The 20,742-nt window shown below is 36.5% G+C and overlaps 3 protein-coding genes and 1 long non-coding RNA gene across 7 annotated transcripts; 3 read left to right on the forward strand and 1 right to left on the reverse strand.

The window, feature by feature from the left end:
* Positions 1-4,995: 4,995 nt before the first annotated feature.
* LOC103335933 (ubiquitin-related modifier 1 homolog 2) lies at positions 4,996-6,962 on the forward strand. 3 transcript variants are annotated; one of them, XM_008238967.2, is made up of 5 exons: positions 4,996-5,138; positions 5,647-5,696; positions 6,070-6,145; positions 6,258-6,340; positions 6,598-6,962. In XM_008238967.2, the coding sequence occupies exons 2-5, from the start codon at positions 5,674-5,676 to the stop codon at positions 6,713-6,715; spliced, it is 300 nt and encodes a 99-aa protein (XP_008237189.1). In that variant the 5' UTR covers positions 4,996-5,138; positions 5,647-5,673; the 3' UTR covers positions 6,716-6,962. The 3 variants fall into 3 exon arrangements, with proteins under 3 accessions (XP_008237189.1, XP_088903520.1, XP_088903519.1); XM_089047394.1 differs by having other exon boundaries at positions 5,086-5,093; positions 5,645-5,696; XM_089047393.1 differs by having other exon boundaries at positions 5,087-5,103; positions 5,645-5,696.
* A 1,329-nt stretch (positions 6,963-8,291) lies between these two features.
* On the forward strand, positions 8,292-11,951 carry ABCF4 (general control non-repressible 4). Of its 2 annotated transcripts, none has more exons than XM_008238965.2 (2): positions 8,292-8,595; positions 9,554-11,951. In XM_008238965.2, exon 2 carries the CDS (start codon positions 9,566-9,568, stop codon positions 11,717-11,719), a length of 2,154 nt encoding a protein of 717 aa, XP_008237187.1. In that variant the 5' UTR covers positions 8,292-8,595; positions 9,554-9,565; the 3' UTR covers positions 11,720-11,951. The 2 variants fall into 2 exon arrangements, with proteins under 2 accessions (XP_008237187.1, XP_008237188.1); XM_008238966.3 differs by having other exon boundaries at positions 8,293-8,603.
* Positions 11,952-12,709: 758 nt separating this feature from the next.
* PEX13 (peroxin 13) lies at positions 12,710-16,349 on the forward strand. Its single transcript, XM_008238964.2, has 5 exons — positions 12,710-12,868; positions 14,263-14,499; positions 14,590-14,933; positions 15,289-15,381; positions 15,852-16,349. Exons 1-5 carry the CDS (start codon positions 12,844-12,846, stop codon positions 16,062-16,064), a joined length of 912 nt encoding a protein of 303 aa, XP_008237186.1. The 5' UTR covers positions 12,710-12,843; the 3' UTR covers positions 16,065-16,349.
* Positions 16,350-19,195: 2,846 nt separating this feature from the next.
* Positions 19,196-20,208, reverse strand: LOC148920512 (uncharacterized). Its single transcript, XR_016123713.1, has 2 exons — positions 19,919-20,208; positions 19,196-19,519 (listed from the first exon to the last, which is right to left on the reverse strand). It is a non-coding gene; the product is annotated as an uncharacterized LOC148920512 (long non-coding RNA).
* Between the last annotated feature and the right edge of the window lie 534 nt (positions 20,209-20,742).

A 20,742-nucleotide genomic window follows, 5' to 3' on the forward strand; every position in this document is an offset into this window, starting at 1 on the left:
CATAAGAGAATGATTCAATTACAAGGTCATTCCAATTTGAATAGGTTCTTTCACAACATCTCATTTAGCTCGGATAACCGTGACTTGCTACTAGGCAACAACTATGGTTTGTGGATGTCCTAAAAGGTTTCAATTAACCTTTATTAATATGAAAAATTAAATTATGGAATTTAATTCGTATATCATCTCCAAGGAGTTGAGTCAACCCACTACCTTGGTAAAGGGAACCTACGGATCTGCACACCCAAAGAATGTGATTAGAGGTACAAATGATGAGAAATGAAATGAGGAGACACAAGTCAATGGTTGATAATCAAATGTCAAAGTCAACGGTCAAAAGTCAACATGTTGACCTGGAGCAATTGACCAAAGTCAAATAGTTCGACCGAGTCAATTAAGTAAGACTATAATTATAATTTAATAGTTAAATTATAATTAAAAGATTAATTATGGAATTAATATTAACATATAGAAATATTGGATTAAGCTTTTAAATATGATTTAAAAGAAAAGAGACAAAATAGCACAAAAGACTACTGGGCCTAAGAGATAAGTGGCATAAGATGACATGACCCATAGACCAAATAGAGCCCCAAATACCCATCCAAATTTTGGCAACTAAGGGGAAGCTCTCCCCTTGCCTTTTGTGTGTCCTATATAAGCTAAACTTTTGAGAAAACCTAGTTAGGGCTTTTGGTTTCCTACTTTGATTGATGAGTGATCATCTTTGTATCTCATCTTCCATAAACCAAATATTGGTCCAATCAAGAAGTAGACTAGCATCCATACTTCTTGATTGTCTTCTCTTCATCTCTAGGATCATTTGGTGTGATGAGGTAAATGACTCAAATCTTGGAGCCTTAAGGTGAATGAGTCAAAATTAAGAGAAAGAAAAGGCATTTCCAACAAAGTTGTTCATTCTTGAGAAATCAAGAAAAGGTTATCAAGGGAAGAGATCTATTCCCTTTTTCCTTTTTCTATTTTGTTAAAAGAGACTATGCTAAGATACTTGGTTTAAAATGAAAGAGGTTTAGCTCAACTAGTATAAACAAAATAAATTCACCATTTAGAATATTTTTGTTGTATAGGTTGTGGCTAAAGTTCATTTCCTAAGCATTAGATGCATGTTTTCTTCAATTTGATCCTTCTCTAATTCAATACTCTATATCATATTCTCAGGATATGGTAAACTTGTGTCAAAATTCCTAATATGACATCTCTAGATTATGTGATTCAATTTGATGAAATTGCAAACGTTCTTAATTTAATTTCCATCCAATACTTTGGCCAAAGATTCACGAATCATATCTTTAGAGTATTCTCTCTTCTTACTAAGAGCAAAGATTCTTTGTTGTACATTCACTTGTCTTTGCGTACATGCTGAGAATCTGAGGAACACCTTTAAGTCACATCATTTTGATACGACCGTATAGTGCTCTCAAAGAGAAATAACATATACACAAGACAACTGTGATGTCTCAGGTCTAAGGATTAATTTGCATTATCACAACTTAGAATTCTTTGTTTGACACTTGTGAGTAAGACTTCCATACAAGAATTCTGAGCTGGATCGCCTTTAATGGACTCCATCTTCTATAGAGCACCTACACATCTATCTCAGTGTCTCTACACGAATGACTTGAGACTAGTCATCCTCCCAATTGAGTAGACATAATGTGTACCAGTCTTTGCGGGTCACCATTGTCCAATTGGTGATCCTATGACCAGGAACATTTTAGGATACGATATTCATATGTATGGAAAGGTCTCGTGCATCTAACTTCTTTAGACCACTTTCCATTTATATCTTAATTCATGGACTTGTTACTTTGTATACGTTATGTATCTAAAGCAACCTTCTTGCCCCTTTGATTATTATATATTATTTCCTTAGAATTATCCATTTTTATATTGGCTTCTAAGCATATATCAAACAAAAAATGGGTTCTCACCACATCTTCAAGATTGGAGCCACTCACATGCCTTGCATTGGCCTTTGTCATACATGCCTTCCATAGAGAACATTGTTGGTTGATGATCTTGAATGGAGAAGCAATAGCTTACAGTGATGGTAACCCGACTCCGCTCATGCCCGGATCATTTCCCAAAAACGTTTGGTACACACACAACCAAAATGAGTTGTTTGATTGATTGGTGCTAATAGCCAGATATTTAGAGATAGAAACCCACCCTTTGCACAAATGCCTCATCTTCTTATGGTTTCCAATTCACACCTCTTTGGGGTTTTGGGGCCATTCTCAATAAGAATGAAAGTAGAATAAAAAAATATATAACAAAGGGAGAAAGGTAAAAATGATTTTTGGTGGATTATTTACCAAATGAATGGCTATTTATAGAGTTTGGAATAAGTTTTGGGGTTAGATCTAATTTAGATTAAATATAAATATTATTTTGACGATTTGATTTAAATTTTACCTGTTGGATGTGAAATTTTACCATTCATATTGCCTAAAATTAATCCTGATCGTTGATGTAAAATATAGCCGTTGCATTTAAAAAAAAAACAACACATCTTTTGAAATTTAGCTGTTGGATTCCAACAAACTCTCTTCAATGAAACTGCCAGCTGTTGCAAAAAAGATCTTGGCAGACAGCTTTTGTCACACAGGCCCAGCTCTTTTTCCTCTTCACATGGGCTTCCAAACAGAGCTTTGGGCTCCACATAAAATACCAGTCCATGCAAAACTTGGACTGGAATTCCACCCTAAATTTCACCTTTCTCAAATTTCCACCCCCCCAAAATACATGGTTGGAGAAGAATTTTGGACTCAAAACTGAAAATTTTGGTTTCCACTCCAATGATTGGAGATGGTCTTATAACGACTATACTTATGTCAGGGCCCAAATGAATCTAGTTTCTTTGAAGATCAATTTTTTTCAGCAGGTCACTTAATAAAAATTTTGCAACAAGAATATTAAAAAGTACACGTAAGACTAATTATACAAATGAACTTATGAAATAGAGCCTTTTCACAGGTATGAAGAATAGTAACGTCATAAGTTTCCTGTTTCTTCCTATATAAAAAATTAATAATAAGGTTTCATGTTTCTAACAAGATTAAGTAGCTCATTATATAAATACATGCTTTGCAATTTAGACTTCACAGATAAATGGGAGCAAGCATCTGCTCTTTGCTTGTACCATAATGAACCGAACATAGTTGTTACTAGGGGACTGGAGCATAGATAGACCTACTGTGTGCCGAAGGAAAAACACTTTTAAGGCAATCCCCAAAACACTGATGACGCCATCATGATCCCAACCTACCGAAGAGATACCTACCTCCGATGCGGCAATTGCCTGCCGAAGCTCTCAACTACATAACCTAAGCCTTGGACATGTGTCGCCACCACAGTGATTTGCACAAAGTCTCACATCCTCCCACTTTCATTTCTCTATAAAAGAGGAACAATACCCAAGTAAAAAGGTAACTACTTTTCACCCTTACTGTTACTATGCCAAAATTACTGATTTCCCTATTCTTGCTAACTTAAGCATTAGAGAGCCTTCGGCTAGCACTATGCCGATGCTCGAAGCTTGATGATTGTTTATTTTATCCCACCTATGCAGGTCTCCTCCTTGCCGAAGGTTCCCTTTAGGATGGACAAATGTTACAACGGTGGTATTTCATATTCCATAAGTCAACTGTTTATACTGCAAGGCTTGGAGATTGCTCGTATATCATTGCCATTTTATGAATTTCAGACAAACTATTTGGTTCATTTGGGAAATCAAGAATTTTCCAATGTCAAGACTGCTCATAGCGATGCAATTCTCAAGGTTCAATATCTTTGTATTACCCTGTTTCAAATTGTTGTTGGAGAAGGGAGAAGAGATATGATCAAGACCATACATTCTTTTGCTCATTATGTGGATATTAAGAACTCTGAATGGTTCAATCTTGTTTTTTGCTTCACGCCTGAGTGCATAAATTATGAACCTATAGAAGATGTAAGAGTGTGACTAGTATGAATCATCCAAAACAAGAAGAAACTAGTCATACGAGAATTTGTCTAAAAAAGCTTTCAGAAAGCTTGAAGGAATAGCCTCCAGCAATTATGGGCAAGTCTGCACCTCGTTGTTGTATTAGGAATTGTGAAAATATGAAAATTCAAAAGCCTTTGGATAGCCACCACCTAGAGGAAAAACTTACCTATAGTTTAGTTTAGGTCTTCTTTTCTTTTTCTTTTTCTTTTTTAATTTTTTTTTTAGGATCATGGATAAAATGGTTACCACAACTTAATATTACGCACAAATTAAATATTACTTATTTGGTTTGTTTCATGATTGTAATTACTTTTCTCTCCCACATATTCTTACAAAAATAAAAATAAAATAATGAGACTAATCTTTACTACAAACATACAAAAGTAAATGACCACCCTATCGTATATTTAGAATATTTAAAAATGTTTGACTAGAGTGCCAGAAATTACACTAAGCTCTAATGATAAGGATTTACAAAAGATGATGGATAACACTTTGAGACCTCCTCAAAACCAATTGCATGCGAAATTATATGTTTGTGCTAATTTAGTGAGAGGGTGCCTACTTCAGGAACTTAATCATGAGGACAGTGATCAGCTGGACTGATCTCATAATATGCATAAAGTTGAATACAAGAAAGCATATGATACAAAAATTCTTGATTAAAGAATAAGTATTCATGTTAACCTTTTCTCTACAACAATATTGAGTAATAGTCACTATTATATTGCATCCATTAACATATAAGTTGCAATTGTCCCTTTAAAAAGTCACTATCTCGTTCTTCTGGGCCGATAGTTGTCACTCACCCTTGGATTTAACATCGAAGTTTATAAAACATAAGTTTAAAAATCAATATATCATCATTTTATTTAAATTTAATATACAATATATTACTATTACTTAAATAATTTTTTTTATTAAAAATATAAAAAAGTAGAAGCTAAGGTTGAAATTATAGAAACCTTGGGGTCAAAATGTAAATTGCAAAAGTTGATTTAATGACACCCAGCCTCTTCTTTCTCCCAGAGGTTAGGTTTTGCCTCTGTAAAAGAAACAGCGGCAGCAGAAGGAAGAAGAAAGAAGAAGAAAGAAAAGAAGGAAAAAGAAAGGAGGAAGAAGGAAGAAGGTACCCACTGTGTTCTATCTACTGCATCTGCTGCTTAACAACAGCAACGTTTTAGATGTATATTTTTTTAATGCTTTAGCTTAACTCACTGAAAATTTGCATCCTTAAAAAATTTCTGCTCTTGCTTCTGGTGCTGGCAGCAATCTGTAAACAGCATGCTGCTGTTTCTTCTGGTGTGAATTTTGTTAAATGATCTTAAAGATTAAGGTCATGTTTGCTCATTGATCAAACAAGGAAACCCAAATGAGGCTTTTATCTTTTTGATATCGAACTGTTCCCAATTTGAATCATTTTTAACCCTAACGATTTATAATAGAACAATGAGAAAACAAGAAAATTGCTTTCCGTTTATTGTAATACTTAGAAATCTTGGTAATCTGTTTAATGGGTTGCGTTTGCATATATTTGTTGATGTAGTAATTTTGTGCCTCTTCTGGAATAAAATACATGAGACTGATATTGACGTTTGATTGAGCTCTCATTCCTTTCCCACTCTTTTCTTCTTTAGGTTTCGAAACTCTGCAGATTTTCCGATATGAAGCTGACCGTCGAATTCGGGTACTTAATTTCTTTTCCTAATACTATTTCACAAAATTTTCGAATGGTTCTTTGTTCTTGCAAAGTACAAAAAGAAAAAAAAGACAGTATGACAATAGCAATGCAACATTAGAAAGGCTCTTCTATGGGCCATTCTTGAAATTATGAGATTGCCATTGTATTATGCTTGGTTGATGTTTCTTTTTTTATTCTCTATTTTTTACTATGCAAACTCTTGTTAAAATTACATGAGTTCCTGTAGACCTAAGTTTGTTCAGAGTCATTTATTATTAGTTTTTAGTACTCTTGATGCTTTTATAAGGTAGTCATAGTTTGAGTTTTGGAATGTTTGCTTTTTTCGTTTTTGGCCTGAAATCATATTTTCTTTATGTAGCGGAGGATTAGAGCTTCTTTGCAACTCTGTAAAGATTCATAATGTCAATGTAGAACTGCAAAACGGAGCAGAAAAGGTAGTTCCAGCTTTTGTTAAGGCCAAAAAGAATAATGAAATATGCAGCTGATTTTGTCTTTTTGGTGCTTTTATTTCTATAAGTCAACTCATTTTCATTTGTTTCTTGTCAGTTAACAATGAAGGATTTGCTGTCTTGGATTCGTACCAATTTGATTAAGGAGAGGCCTGAAATGTTTATGAAAGGAGATACTGTGTAAGCTAAATTCCGCTTCAAGTCTTAATTTTGAAGTGAATGTGTGCCTGAGACATGGAATGATAATTTTATATTACGTATGCGGTTAATGGGTTTTGATGGAAGACATTTATTGAAGGTAAAACATAGTAAGACTACAGGAAAAGGAGAGAGGACTCTTTCAAATGAAACAAATTTGCTACAAAATCATATAAGTACTTCTGTGAAACATGACCATTATCTTCTTGTTAGATCATGAATTTTGTTCTGTTTTGCAGGAGACCTGGTGTTCTGGCCCTTGTGAACGATTGCGATTGGGAGCTGAGTGGCCAACTTGATACAACACTAGAGGAGAAGGATGTGGTTGTTTTCATTTCAACCTTACATGGTGGATAGTGTGTGGATCTTTGTAATATCTTTAGATTACGAGCAATCATTCGTCTTGGGATTGTAAGAGCTTGACCTTACTATCCATGTATGTGAACATCACTACTTACTGTTTCCCTATCCAAGCATTTCAGGAACGAGCTGGAAGTATATTGATATAAGGTCGACATCATTATGTAGTTGGATTGAGACTGAAGTAGTTCAGTTATATATACTCTTCAGAAGTGGTTTGAAACCACCCTATGGGTTTTGCTGACTTGATCGGTTTAAGGCACTGGCATAGCTTTGTAGACCAGGTAGGGAATCTTCACTTTCCTCAGTCAGAGCTTTTGTGCACATATGAATAGTGAGATAGTGGTGCATCTTAAAGTTCCATGGATTGTGACTCAAATAAGATCATTGAAATGGTATGTGATTCTGTGCTGATGACCAGAGAGTGAAGAATGTGCTAGTGATTACCTTGGGTTTCAATCCCATAAAATACAGAAGGGGTATAATACTTATAAAATACATACGTGTATTATTTGGTAAATTTCTTTAAAATGTATGGTGAAAAATTCGGCCATTATAAAAAAAAAATTTAAATTCTGTTATTTGTAGTTCTTTTTTTCAATAATATATAAAAAATACAAATAAAATATGCAGATAGTATGCGTATTGTTGTCAAATTTTGAGGAAAATGTGTATTATTTGTGAAAAATACATCAATACGCGTATAATTTGTGATTAATTAATTTGCATAAAATATGAGTATATTTTTGTATTTTTGGGAACCCCACGGCACCTTAGTATGTGTTTGAAAAAAAACTCCCTCCCCCTTCCTATAAGTACCAAGGAATTCATAAATGATAGAACTTAATGTTCTTGAGTTTGTAAAGTTTTTTGTTTGACTAATGAATTTAAACACAAACTTTAACTTTTATTATCTTGTGGTAGTGGTGACGCCATCGTATCTGTGATATTTGTGGTGAGATTGTTTAGTGGTAGCGTGGTGGTGAGGTGGGGTTTAGGTTGGTTATGGTGGTAATGGTGGTGGATTGGATTATGATTTTTCCAATCCAATCCTATTAGATCAAAGGTTTAAATTCAATCCAATCCATCAATTAGATCAGATACTGAATTAGATGATCGATTTTGATAATGAATTAAGACAATAATAAAATATGAAATATTTTTAGTCAGATTTAATCTAATCAAACATTTTAATATACGTAAATATAAAATATAAATGAAATGCTAGAAAAAATTGCTTTGGTTCTATAATATATTAAACATAACTCCATGACTAAAAATATTTATAACTTTCTCATTCTCAATTACAAATACCTACATGAGCGGAAAAAAAAAACCTTAAAATTAACTAGAATGAATTGAATTCTCATGAACAAATCCAATCATGTTGATTTTGGAAATTAGAGATTCAATTTAATTTGCCAAATTGTTGAAATTGATTAAAATTGAATTGAATTGAATTGGGCTGAATCGGTTTCATTTGGGCTGATTGAATTGGATCCTGTTTACTTTACCGTCTTTTGTCGGTTTTGTTGTAAATACCCTATATAACCTTGCTCTGCGTCTTATCTTATGACAAATAATTTTTATTTATTTTTAAAATAACCTTGCTCTGGATCTTTTCATCTGGCCGCCGCCACGACACACCAGTCCCCCACACCTGCTGGTCTCCCTCTTCCCTTCACGGCATCTGCAGTGCCCGTTGCCAAATAAACCTTTCTTATTCCCAGCAGCAAGTCCGTTGTTATTTGGGCTTTTGAATCTCACCAATCATTAGTTAATTTTTTCTTTGTTCGGCTGCATCTATAACTGTGGGTTTTCAGCTTTGGGTGTTTTCTGGAAACTACAGCGACGCATACTTGAGCTCTTGGTCTGAGGTTTGTAGGTTGAGTTTTATTTCTTTTAATTCGATTAAGATTCACCTATTTTGCAAGTCTTGATTCAAGTCTGTTAAATCATCGCATACAAAATCATGGAAATTCATTACTCTTTCGACTGATTTATGTGTGAGGTTCTTGAATTGAATTGAGTGATAAAACTTATGGATTTATCTTTAGATTACTTGCATAAATATCTTCCCAAAATTTTGGGTTAGGAACTGGATGATTATAGGGGGAGTTGTTTTTGGAGCTTTTAATTGATTGGTATTTTAAAATTCTTAGCCAATGAAAAAAGAAAAATCCTCTATGTATATAGAGAACAAAATTTGGGGGTGGGGGAATGGGGAATTTGGGAATCCTTGCAAGCTTCCAATCTGAAGTTGAACACCTCAAACTTTGTCAAAGGATTTTGTGTAAACTGTCCATGAGAACCGTCACGTTGAAACAAATACCTACAATATAGGTGATGCAGGAGCATCTACCCGTCAGCCAATAACCTAAGTTTGAGTTATTTTAAATTGATAAGTTATCATTTGTTTTCCTATTCCAACTAGGATTTGTTTTAATTTCCTGTTTTGGTTTAACTTTCCTTTGTCAATTAGGTTTCCCTTTTATTCTAGGGTTTGATGGCTATTAAGCCTAGTCAAGAGATGTAATAAGGGTCTTTTATCAGTTTTATTCACAAGTTACAGATTATAGAGTTTCCTTTGGGTCCCTATGCCTGAAAACTCAATTATCTTCGTTCCAACTTCTATTCTATAGCTTTATCCTTCTGTTCTCTGTATTTTGGGACCGTTTGGGTCACTGGACCGCAGCTTATAGCCGCTTTTGATGCTATACTTCTTTGTATTGTGCTGATCTGATTGTAATTTAACATCATCTATAGCTGAAGTTAGTTGAGTTTTGTTCCTTTTTTATTTTTATTTTTATTTATTTTATAAATTTTTTATATCAGATAACTGCTGCAATGGGAAAGAAGAAGACAGAGGAGGCTGGTGCAACCACGAAGGTTAAGTCAACCGGAAAAGATGCGTCTAAAGACGGGAAGAAAGAGAAAGTATCAGTCTCTGCCATGTTGGCCAGCATGGACCAGAAACCTGATAAGCCCAAGAAAGGATCTTCCTCAAGTACAAAGGCGAAAGGTGCTCCAAAGCGTCCATCCTACACTGATGATATTGATCTCCCCCCCTCTGATGAAGAAGATGAATATGTGTTGGAAGAGGGCCAACAAGAAGAAAAGCAGAAGAGGCCAGAATATAAGCCACTTGATGTATCCATAACAGAGAAAGAGTTAAAGAAGCGTGCTCAGAAGGACCTTCTAGCTGCCCATGCTGTTGAGCAGGCTAAGAAGGAGGCCCTTAGAGATGATCATGATGCTTTCACTGTTGTTATTGGAAGCCGGGCATCGGTACTTGATGGTGAAGATGGCGATGCTAATGTCAAGGATATAACAGTAGAAAATTTTTCTGTGTCGGCTCGGGGAAAGGAACTTCTAAAGAACACCTCAGTGAAGATATCACATGGGAAGAGATATGGTTTGGTTGGCCCTAATGGAATGGGCAAGTCTACTCTCTTGAAGCTTCTTGCTTGGAGGAAGATTCCAGTACCAAAAAACATTGATGTGCTTTTGGTTGAACAGGAGGTAGTTGCTGACGATAGAACTGCCCTTGAAGCAGTTGTTTCAGCTAATGAAGAACTTGTCAAAATCCGGAAAGAGGTTGCAGATTTGCAGAATTCAGCTTCTGCTGAGGAAAAGGACAGTTATGATGATGATGTAGAGGGAGAGAAGCTTACTGAATTGTATGAGAAATTGCAGTTAATGGGGTCAGATGCGGCTGAAGCTCAGGCTTCAAAGATTCTTGCTGGGTTGGGGTTCACAAAGGATATGCAAGGCCGTCCAACTAAGTCCTTCAGTGGTGGTTGGAGGATGAGGATTTCATTAGCAAGGGCACTTTTTGTCCAGCCAACGCTTTTGTTGCTCGATGAACCCACTAACCATCTCGACTTGAGGGCTGTTCTCTGGTTGGAGGAGTACTTGTGCCGCTGGAAAAAAACTTTGGTTGTCGTCTCACATGACCGGGATTTCCTTAACACAGTTTGCAATGAGATTATTCATCTGCATGATCTGAAACTCCACATCTACCGTGGAAATTTTGATGATTTTGAAACTGGGTATGAGCAACGTCGCAAAGAAGTGAACAAAAAGTTTGAAATTTATGACAAGCAGATGAAAGCTGCTAAAAGGAGTGGAAATCGGGTTCAACAGGAGAAGGTCAGGGATCGAGCAAAGTCTGCAGCAGTTAAGGAAGCATCAAAGAACAGGGGCAAGGGCAAGGTTGATGAAGATGACACACCAGTTGAGGCTCCTAAGAAGTGGAGAGATTACAGTGTGGAGTTCCACTTTCCTGAACCTACCGAGCTTACTCCTCCACTCTTGCAACTTGTTGAAGTCAGCTTCAGTTATCCAAAACGGGAGGATTTCAAGTTGTCTGGTGTTGATGTTGGTATTGATATGGGGACTCGTGTTGCCATTGTTGGACCTAACGGAGCTGGAAAGTCTACTCTGCTCAACCTTCTTGCAGGTGATTTGGTTCCTACGGAGGGTGAAGTACGGAGGAGTCAGAAGTTGAGGATCGGTAGGTATTCACAGCACTTTGTGGATCTCCTGACAATGGGTGAGACCCCAGTTCAGTACCTTCTTCGCCTTCATCCAGAACAAGAGGGACTTAGCAAGCAAGAGGCTGTCCGGGCAAAGCTTGGGAAATATGGACTCCCTAGCCACAACCATCTTACTCCTATTGCAAAATTATCCGGAGGGCAGAAAGCACGAGTTGTCTTCACATCAATATCCATGTCAAGGCCCCACATTTTGCTGTTGGATGAGCCCACAAATCATTTAGATATGCAGAGTATTGATGCCCTGGCTGATGCACTTGATGAATTCACTGGTGGAGTTGTACTGGTGAGTCATGATTCTAGGCTGATATCACGGGTGTGTGACGATGAAGAGAAGAGTGAAATTTGGGTTGTTGAAGAGGGTACTGTGAGGACTTTTCCAGGGACTTTTGAGGAGTACAAGGAGGAGCTACAAAGAGAAATTAAAGCTGAGGTCGATGACTAATAAGGCCAGAGGCTTTTCTTTTTCTTTTTCTCTCTCTTTTTTGTACTGATAGTAAAATTTTGCAGATTCCATGTTTTAAGATTTTCCATGAGTTTGCTTGCTCATGGACTACATCCTACTTACTGATGCATTTTTATTGTTTCTGTCATTTGAGTGTATTATAATCCTACGTTGGTATTAGCTCATTGATGTATTCACTTCAACATTTTATATGTAGTTTTCATTTTCAACAGTGGAGCAATTCCCGTAAATTATTGTATTTCTTTTTAGGGATTTTTTTGGGGGAGTTTGTTCTATACTTGTAGACTTTGATTATAAGGAAAATTCTGTTGAGAAGACAATTACTTTCGAAATTGGAAAAATATTGTAATCTTCTTGTTTATGGTTTGGTTTGCTGTCTGTCTTTGCTGTGTTTAAGGCCAAACGATTGTTAAATTCTAAAAAGTAGCCTCTCGAGTGTGTAATTGTCTTAAATTTCGTATACATTTGGCAGTACTCTCAGATTCAACTCACATAGATGGCGATAACAATATATATTTGTGGTGAGTTTTATATTTAGTTAATTGTGGCTAGCTTCATTGTGGTGATGTAACCTAATTGTGTGTGTATTGGCTCAGTGTTTTGAGTATATGAGCTAAATTGGATTTCATCAAGTCTCAAGTTTAGGTATATGAGTTAAATGGGCAGCTCTCATGTTTACCTCTCAACGTTTTAAATGCCAGATATCAAACAAAGTTCTTTCTGCATTTCATTCTCAAAGCCTAAAACAAAATGAGAAAAACAAAATCAAATCCGCCCAACGTGTTAAACTTACGCGGTCCCTTGCTAAATGTCAAAAAGTCCACCCAGCGACGACCGGATCATAGCCGCCACTAAACGTGGGGCCCAACAAGGATTGACGGTCCACATAGCGATAGGACCCTTCTCAGCACTAACAGAAATCCACAGCCCGACAGGTCCACCGTTCTAACCAAAATTAAAAATTAAAAATTAAAAATAAATAATAAAAATAAAATATATAAAACAAAAAAATTAATGAAAAAAGGGTGAGAACAGAAAAAAAACGTCTGTCTTGAAAAGTGGAATGAGCTCTTCTATCGCATGACGTGTCTCTGTAAATTCTGATGGAATCGAACCCCCAGCCTTCAGGTTCGTGAATTTTAACATGAAATTTTTCATGAATTTCTGGCTATTCGATTTCGTTTCTCTTTAATTCTGTTGAATTTTGCGGTTCTTCTTTCTGGGTTAGACAGAAGTTCGATTTTTTCTTCTTCTTGTTTTCTTTTTGACGTTATTGTTAGTTTGGTTAAAGGGTGGATGGTTTGGGAGTTTTGGTGGGTTGTTAGAGTTACTGGAGTTTTGGGTTTTGATTGTTGAACGGGGATTATGAATTTTATGTTCGAATTGTTTTGAGGATAGGATTTGTTTGTTTGCTGAGAAAATTTGTGAGAAAAAGGATGGAATTCCAGTTTTGATTCATTTCTTGTTCATCTTTTTATGACCCTAGAATAACAAGCACAGCCAATTGACTGAAAAAGACTCCCCGCGCTGCCCCCTTTAAGCAACAAAGTTTTGGGTTAGTGTTAAGGGTTATTGCAATTTGGGTGATATGAATGATGGTTCAGCCATTGAAATTATTGACAGAATGGAATATCTTTTAAAATGGAGTACTAGATTTTGTTCGAGCAAAATTAACACGTAGCTTGCTTGCTCATAGCTCCTTTGTAGCTAAAGCTGTCGATAAAGTTACATGAAGTTTTGTTCGCTCAGTATGCTGAACTCGTGGACTATCTTTAATGCTAGGTGGTAACCCGTTAACTCATTTATCACCCAAAATCCTTAGGTAGTTTGAGAAACTCAGTATCTTCTGATGGAAAAACGGTTTCTCTTAATTTTTGTTTTCTTTATTGTTAAGAGTTTTGTCTGGTCTGTTAGAGTTACCGTAGTCCTCCTATGTTGATGTTCTTAGGGTTGTTTGGAAGCTATTGGGAATTTTCTATGGGGTTTAATGGGTTCAACCAGATTTATCAGAAATAAGAAAATCAACTGGATAGCAGGGTAATCAGAAGCATGGGGGCAAGTAGGAAGGCATAATAGGAACTCAAGGGGAAAAAAAACGGCGACGTTCAAATGCTTACCAATAAAACCCTAGGCAGTACAAATCAACTAATTATGACCTCCGAATAAAACACAAGAAAATTACCCGAACCACCCTTGCTTCTACCAAAGTGGCATGGACGGTACCACTTGGACAGTAACTAGTTATAGAAGTTTGAAATAAAAAGTTTACAAAAAGAAACTTTCAAAATCTAGCAAGGACATGCTTCATGACCACAAACTGTTGCTGTAATTCAGAGATTTAGTCAGGCAGGCAGTGTGCTATGACATTTTTGGATTTTGGTATGTTTAAAAAGATGTAGGAGTTGTAGGAAGTCTGTTTGTGTAACCTCAGTGTTTATTAACTTGGTAGATTGTGGTTATGGTCGTGTGGTAGGTATGGTATTTTTGCTTTGGAAAGTGAGTTACATTGTTGCCTTTCACAGCTAATGGTCCTCCCCCAAAACCGTGGGAGAGAGCAGGTTCTTCATCTGGTCCTGCACCTTTTAAACCCCCATCAGCTGGAAGCACAAGTGATGTAGTTGAGGCTTCAGGAACTGCTAAACCTGGAGAAATAGTTTCAAGTTCTGATAGAAATGCCACTGTTAATAGAAATGCTCTTGCTAGGCCTGTACCCTCAAGGCCTTGGGAGCAGAATTATGGGAGCAGCAGCAACTACGGAGGTTAGTGAAAGCATGAACCTCTCCATCCCCTGATTTGTCGCTTTCCAAAATTTATTTGTGTTTATTCGTCTGTTTTTTGTTTTGCCTTAGGCTATGGTTCCACTGTGAACTATAACTCAGGTTACGGCTCTGGAATCTCCGGAATGTCTGGGATGTCTGGAATGTCTGGAATGTATGGTTCATCATATGGTGGAACTGGAGGATTATATGGTGGGGGAATGTATGGCAACAACAGCATGTATAGGGGAGGGTATGGAGGTGGAATGTATGGATCTTCTGGGATGTATGGAGGTGGAATGTACAATAGTGGTCTTGGAAGCCAGATGGGTGGTTATGGAATGGGCATGGGTGGCCCTTATGGAGGTCAAGATCCAAATGATCCATATGGTGGTCCTCCATCTCCACCAGGGTTTTGGATTTCAGTACTTCGGGTGGTAAGCATTTTGTGTTTTTACTTGTTTATACTTTCATATTCGATGGATGAAAAATGCATAATATAATAAACAAATGTATTATGAAAGCAGTAAGGTATAAAGACTATCAAGCTTTCTAAATGAATGTGTCAAAATGAGTATAACATGAATCATATTGTTTGCTCACCTTGTCTTCTGGAGCCTGCTTATAGGGCATCTGTAACTCTTTTCTTTTGGATGGGGATTGGTAGAACAAGAAAGGGATGTGCTTTTTAACAACCCCTATAATAATAAATAAATTAATTAATTAGAGTTATTTTGGAATTTTGATGACTTTCATACGATTACTTATTCTCAATTTTTCCTCTTATGGCAGACGCAAGGTGTGGTTAACTTTTTTGGTCGAATTGCAATTCTCATAGACCAGAACACGCAGGCATTCCATATGTTCATGTCTGCACTTCTTCAGGTAATCATCTGTCAATCCATCTCTTTATTTGTCATCAGTGTAGAATCAACTTTTGTTCAACACCTGTGAAATGAATTATTTCTTAGAGAAGCCCATCATTTTCAATCCCAGACATGGAGCATGCAGTAGGAAATTCTAAAGTCTGACATATTTTAACCGGAAGTTTAATGTGGTGGTTTAGAATATCTGGCCATCTTACTTTTTGGTTACATCTTGCCACGTTCCTTTACCAGATGATATTGAAATGGCAACTGGAGGAATTCCCATGTATAAGTTGCTGTAACTTTCATGCAAAAGCACAGAAAGTTCCTATATCTTATTAAAGATGTGGTGACCGGTTTGATAGAGCTTTCATATCCTCGCTTCTTTGGGGTGGAATGGAAAACGAATGGCCGTGGCTTTGGAATTATTTTGCAACTTCTTAGCCCCATTTAAGCATTTTCTAACTGGTTGTCAATACTTTGCTGCAGCTTTTTGATCGCTCTGGATTATTGTATGGAGAACTGGCTAGATTTGTATTAAGGATACTGGGAGTTAAAACAAAACCCAATAAGGTTCATCCACAAGGTCCCAACGGGGGTCCTCTCCACGGACCCCATGGACCCCAGAACTACATCGAGGGTCCAAGACCTGCTCCGAGTGGTGGTTGGGACAATGTTTGGGAAAACGATACCAGTAAATGATGAGACTTCACAAAACAGTGTCATCTTGCTTGCCCCTGTGAATCTTGCTTGCATTTAGGGAATCAGAAAAGAAGAAAGAGATCTCTTCCACCCCCAATTTGAGTGAACAGAAATGCCAATATGAATGTTGATGTGGTATCATGTATTCTCTGCAGCTCGTGCCAAATTGTTTATGGCTCATTAGATGACTAGCCAGTAAAAAAAATAGCAATAATAAGATATAAGCTTTGTATCATGAATTTTAATATGGATGACTACCAAATATAAGTTGTGATGTTACATGCATGACATTCTCATTCTTGGTCTTATTCTACCTGCCACAATAAATCCTCTGATCTTGGAAATTAAGATGGGGTTTTTGCTTTGAATTTTCATCAATGTAGTGCTACACTTGGAGGGAACGTACTAGTACTACACATCTAGTACATTATTCCTCGAGGTGTTAGTTTGTGTTTAAAAACTAAAATACATTACTACTCCCAAGCACAACACTACTACTTAAGCACAGATTATCACTAGTACACTATCACTCCAAGCACGAACATTTTAATTTGGTACGCTTCCACTCTAAGCACAAATATTACCACAAAACGAGCATACATTGCCGCTCTAAGCGTAGACACTACCACTATTCGCACTTAGTGCAGTGAAGCACCGATAAAAACTACATTTCCCTATAGTTTTTCATGATAATCTGGGGAGCAAGTTAGGCACATTCATTTGATAGGAGGCCAATGAGTCTGAAGGACTTAGGTCCCGTTTGAGATTTTTTGTTTGGTGGTCAAAAATTGGCTTCATTTTAAAGTTAAGGAGTTTAAGATTTTTGGTAAAAATAAAATACATTGATTAATTTAAAAGCAATGGCCTCCTGAAAAGAACATCTAAGTTGCTTTTGAAAGTTGTTTTCACAAGAAGCAGAGAATAACATTTAATGAATTTTTTTCAATTCCCACAATATCATCATTAGTTTTAAAAAATGACATCGTCTACTACTCCACCTCCACCACCACCACCACTACCACACCGCCACTACCACCACTTAGTTAGCACATAACACTTTCAACATGATGTCCATTTCAGTCATTATCAACCGTTACAACAGTTTTATATTAAAATTACCAACATCATGTCCATTTTAGTAATTATCCAAAATTACAACATTTTTGTATTAAAATTTACCAAACGGTTTTCACACTACTTTTTATATTAACAACATTTTAAAAATATTGTTTACCAAACATGGAAGTGGCAGCAATCCTAAATTGGTCCTTAGTTTTATACATTTACGAAGCTTTTTATTTCTTTGTTTTTCTTTTTTCCATTATGAGGGTCTTTTTGTTCCAGCAGCTCTAGGTGGACTTGGGCCGCTGTAAAGCGAGAGTGAAATTGCCCCTTTGCTTGGGTGGGTTAAAGGACTAGGCCCCAAAATATCCCGAAAGAACGCCGATTCTTAGGGAATATTCTGGTCATCTTCAGTGGCTTCTTGCAGGTTTTGATGTATAACAGGTATTGGAATGATTTTGCTTGATTTTACTGTGTTGGAAGTGCTCTTCTTGATGTGAGAATAGTGTTGGAATAGGTGTTGGAGAAGATGAAGTATTTGGTGTTGGCATACAACAGCTGATAAATGGTGTGAGATGGCTCTGGAAAGAGTTCATATTGTACAGAGACTATACAGGCTTGGCATGAGAGTGTGTTTTAGTGAATCAATATGGAAGAGCTTGGCATGAGAGGCTTGTGGCATGGGAGCTAAGTCTTCATGAGTTTAGCAATAGAGAGAAAAAGCTTGGATTTCTTATGGGAAACAGATGTTTAGCTAAGCCTCCATTTAGTTATTTTTATTATTCAACTTAGTTACTTTTAACTATATTGTAGAAGTGTATTGGAGCAATTGATGAGACACATGTTGCTGCTTGGGCACCAGCACAAAAACAAATCTCATACCGTGGTAGAAAGGTTCTTTTTACTCAAAATGTTATGTGCGCATGCTTTTTTTAATATGATGTTTACATTTGTTTACACCGGATGGGAAGGGACTACAAATGATTCTAGAGTGTTCATAGATGCAGTGTTGAGGCCATAGAACGAATTTCCTTTTCTAGAGGAAGGTATGAATAAATATAGAAAATTAAATTGAAACTATTACTAATATTATTATCACATGAAAATAATGAATTAATTAATAAGATATTACTATGTTGTGGATGCTGGATATACAAATATGCATGGAATCTTGGTACCTTATCGAGGTGAGAGATATCATTTGCGTGATTATAGGGGACCGCGCCGAGTACCAAGAGGTCCTACAGAATTATTCAATTATAAGCATTCTTCATTACGTAATGTAATTGACCGGTGTTTTAGTGTGTAGAAAGCCGGTTTTCCAATTTTGAAATTGATGCCCAATTATCCTCCGTGTAGGCAACGATGCATTCCTATTGCATGTTGTGTGTTACATAATTTTATCCAAAGGGAAGCATGTCGTGATAGGTTGTTTGAAGAGTTTCAAGTAGAAGACATGATTGTTGAGAGTGAAGATATGGCTACACCAAATTTAGATGTCTTCAAGAAATATTGCACAAATGACCAACATTAGAGATAATATTGCACAAGATTTGTGGCGTGATTCCACCCAAAGCTCTTGATTATGTTATTGTAATTTTTATGTAGTTTTTTTTTTTTGGGCAATGAACATGTTTATGTAATATTTGGTCTAGAAACTTGTGTGACTAAACACATTTAGTCATAGCTAGTTAAGATATTAACTTGGATAATTATATCATGAAAGCCAATAAATGTTTTCATTGACTAATTTAAACTTAGCCAAATACATAGCTAAATCACTTTTTTTAAATTAAAAAAATATCTAATTTAATCCAAGCTCTTTCATTTTAGTCAAATGAGTCAACTGAGGAAAACATGTTTGGTGTGCATAATAAAAAGGTTTTTTTATCACAAATAGTACTTCACGTTTATGAAATTATCACGAATGGTCCTTGAGGTTTTTTTGTGACACTAATAGTCCTTAACGTTTGGGTTTTTTATCACAAATAGTCCCTGCCGTTATAAATTCTGTTAAGTCTGACATGGAAAATAAGTGAAGCACATTTGTCCAATTATATTGTGACATGTGGATAAAAAAATAATTAAATAATTTTTTAATGAAAATTCCATTTTTGTTTTCTGCAACTTTTCATTCCCCTTTCTTATTACTCCGTCTCTCTCCCCCTCTGCCCTCCCTCTCCACCCTTCGCTCTCCATCTCTTCTCCCTGTCCTCTCCTCCCTCTGTTTTTTTATTTCCCACTGCCACCTGCAAGAAGAAATATAAGATACAGGTGCTCTCCACCCTTTGCTTTCCATCTCTTCTCGCAACCCGCAACCCATGCCCAACGAATCTCTTCTCGCAGCCCTATCACACAAGGATGGTGGCCAACGAACAGAAAGGAAGCAAGAACTGCAGCAATTCGCCAAAATAAGATGGGGAGATGAAAAACTGTGAATTTGGCATGTTGTAAATCATTTTTTTCTTAGCCCTGCAAATGGGTCAAAAAGCTAAAAACACTCTGATTCACTCAAAAACATTTCAGCACATCTAATCAAATGAGAAGAGCCAAAATCTCGAGACCCCGGATTCAAGAATTTTCACAAACTGATACAAGGCAAAAGATGCAAGACATGACATGATATGTGGGAGGAGAAATCTGATTGTTCTCTCCCTAGTCCCTACCAACAAACCAAACAAGACAACATGCAAGAGCAGCCCCAAGAACACAACCTCAGGGAAAAAAAAAAGACAACAAAATTCTAAAAACGAAGTACAATTTGAGCACCAAATCACAGAACAATACAATACCTATAGAAGTCTCCAAGGGGAATTGGGCCAGCAAATTGGGTCAGAAACCTGAACAGAAGCAATGGTACCCATGAACCAGCTGATCCTAGAAGAGTCCTCAGTCTCAAACGCCATCTTGAACCTCATTCCTGAGCACCACTGCACCCTCATGAAACCAGTAAACATGAATAGGTGGGTTGCAAGAAGAGATTCGTTGGGCATGGGTTGTGGGTTGCGAGCAGAGATGGAGAGCGAGGGCAGAGGGGGAGAGACACGGAGTAATAAGGAAGGGGATGAAAAGTTACAGAAAAAAAAAAAAAAAAAGTAATTTTCATTAAAAAAATATTTAATTATTTTTTATCCACATGTCACAATGTAATTGGACAGGTGGATTCCATTTATTTTCCACATCATATTTAACAGAAGTTATAACGGCAGGGACCATTTGTAATAAAAAGCTCAAACGTTAAGGACCATTAGTGTTACAAAAAAACCTCAAGGACCATTCGTGATAATTTTGTAAACGTAAAGGACCATTTGTGATAAAAAGCCTAATAAAAAATGAGTTAGACTAATTACATACATAAATGTATCAAAATTTTAGTTAATTTTTGTTTTAAAATCCTCCTATTGAATGCATATTCACTGTTTTTGTCAGTTTCACATATTAGTACAAGACACATTTTCACTGTTTTTGTTCCCTGAAACTGATTTTTGACTAAGCTACGAGCCCAGTTTTTGTCCTCTGAAAATGCATTTTTATTTTCTTGTTTTTATTCTATGAAAATGCTCTCTAAAAACATAACTAGGGGGCCTAAGAGCATCTAGGAATTCTTGCAAGCTTA

The sequence above is a fragment of the Prunus mume genome, linkage group LG2, assembly GCF_029339155.1.
Source record: "Prunus mume cultivar Tortuosa linkage group LG2, ASM2933915v1, whole genome shotgun sequence".
Taxonomy (NCBI): Eukaryota; Viridiplantae; Streptophyta; class Magnoliopsida; order Rosales; family Rosaceae; genus Prunus; species Prunus mume.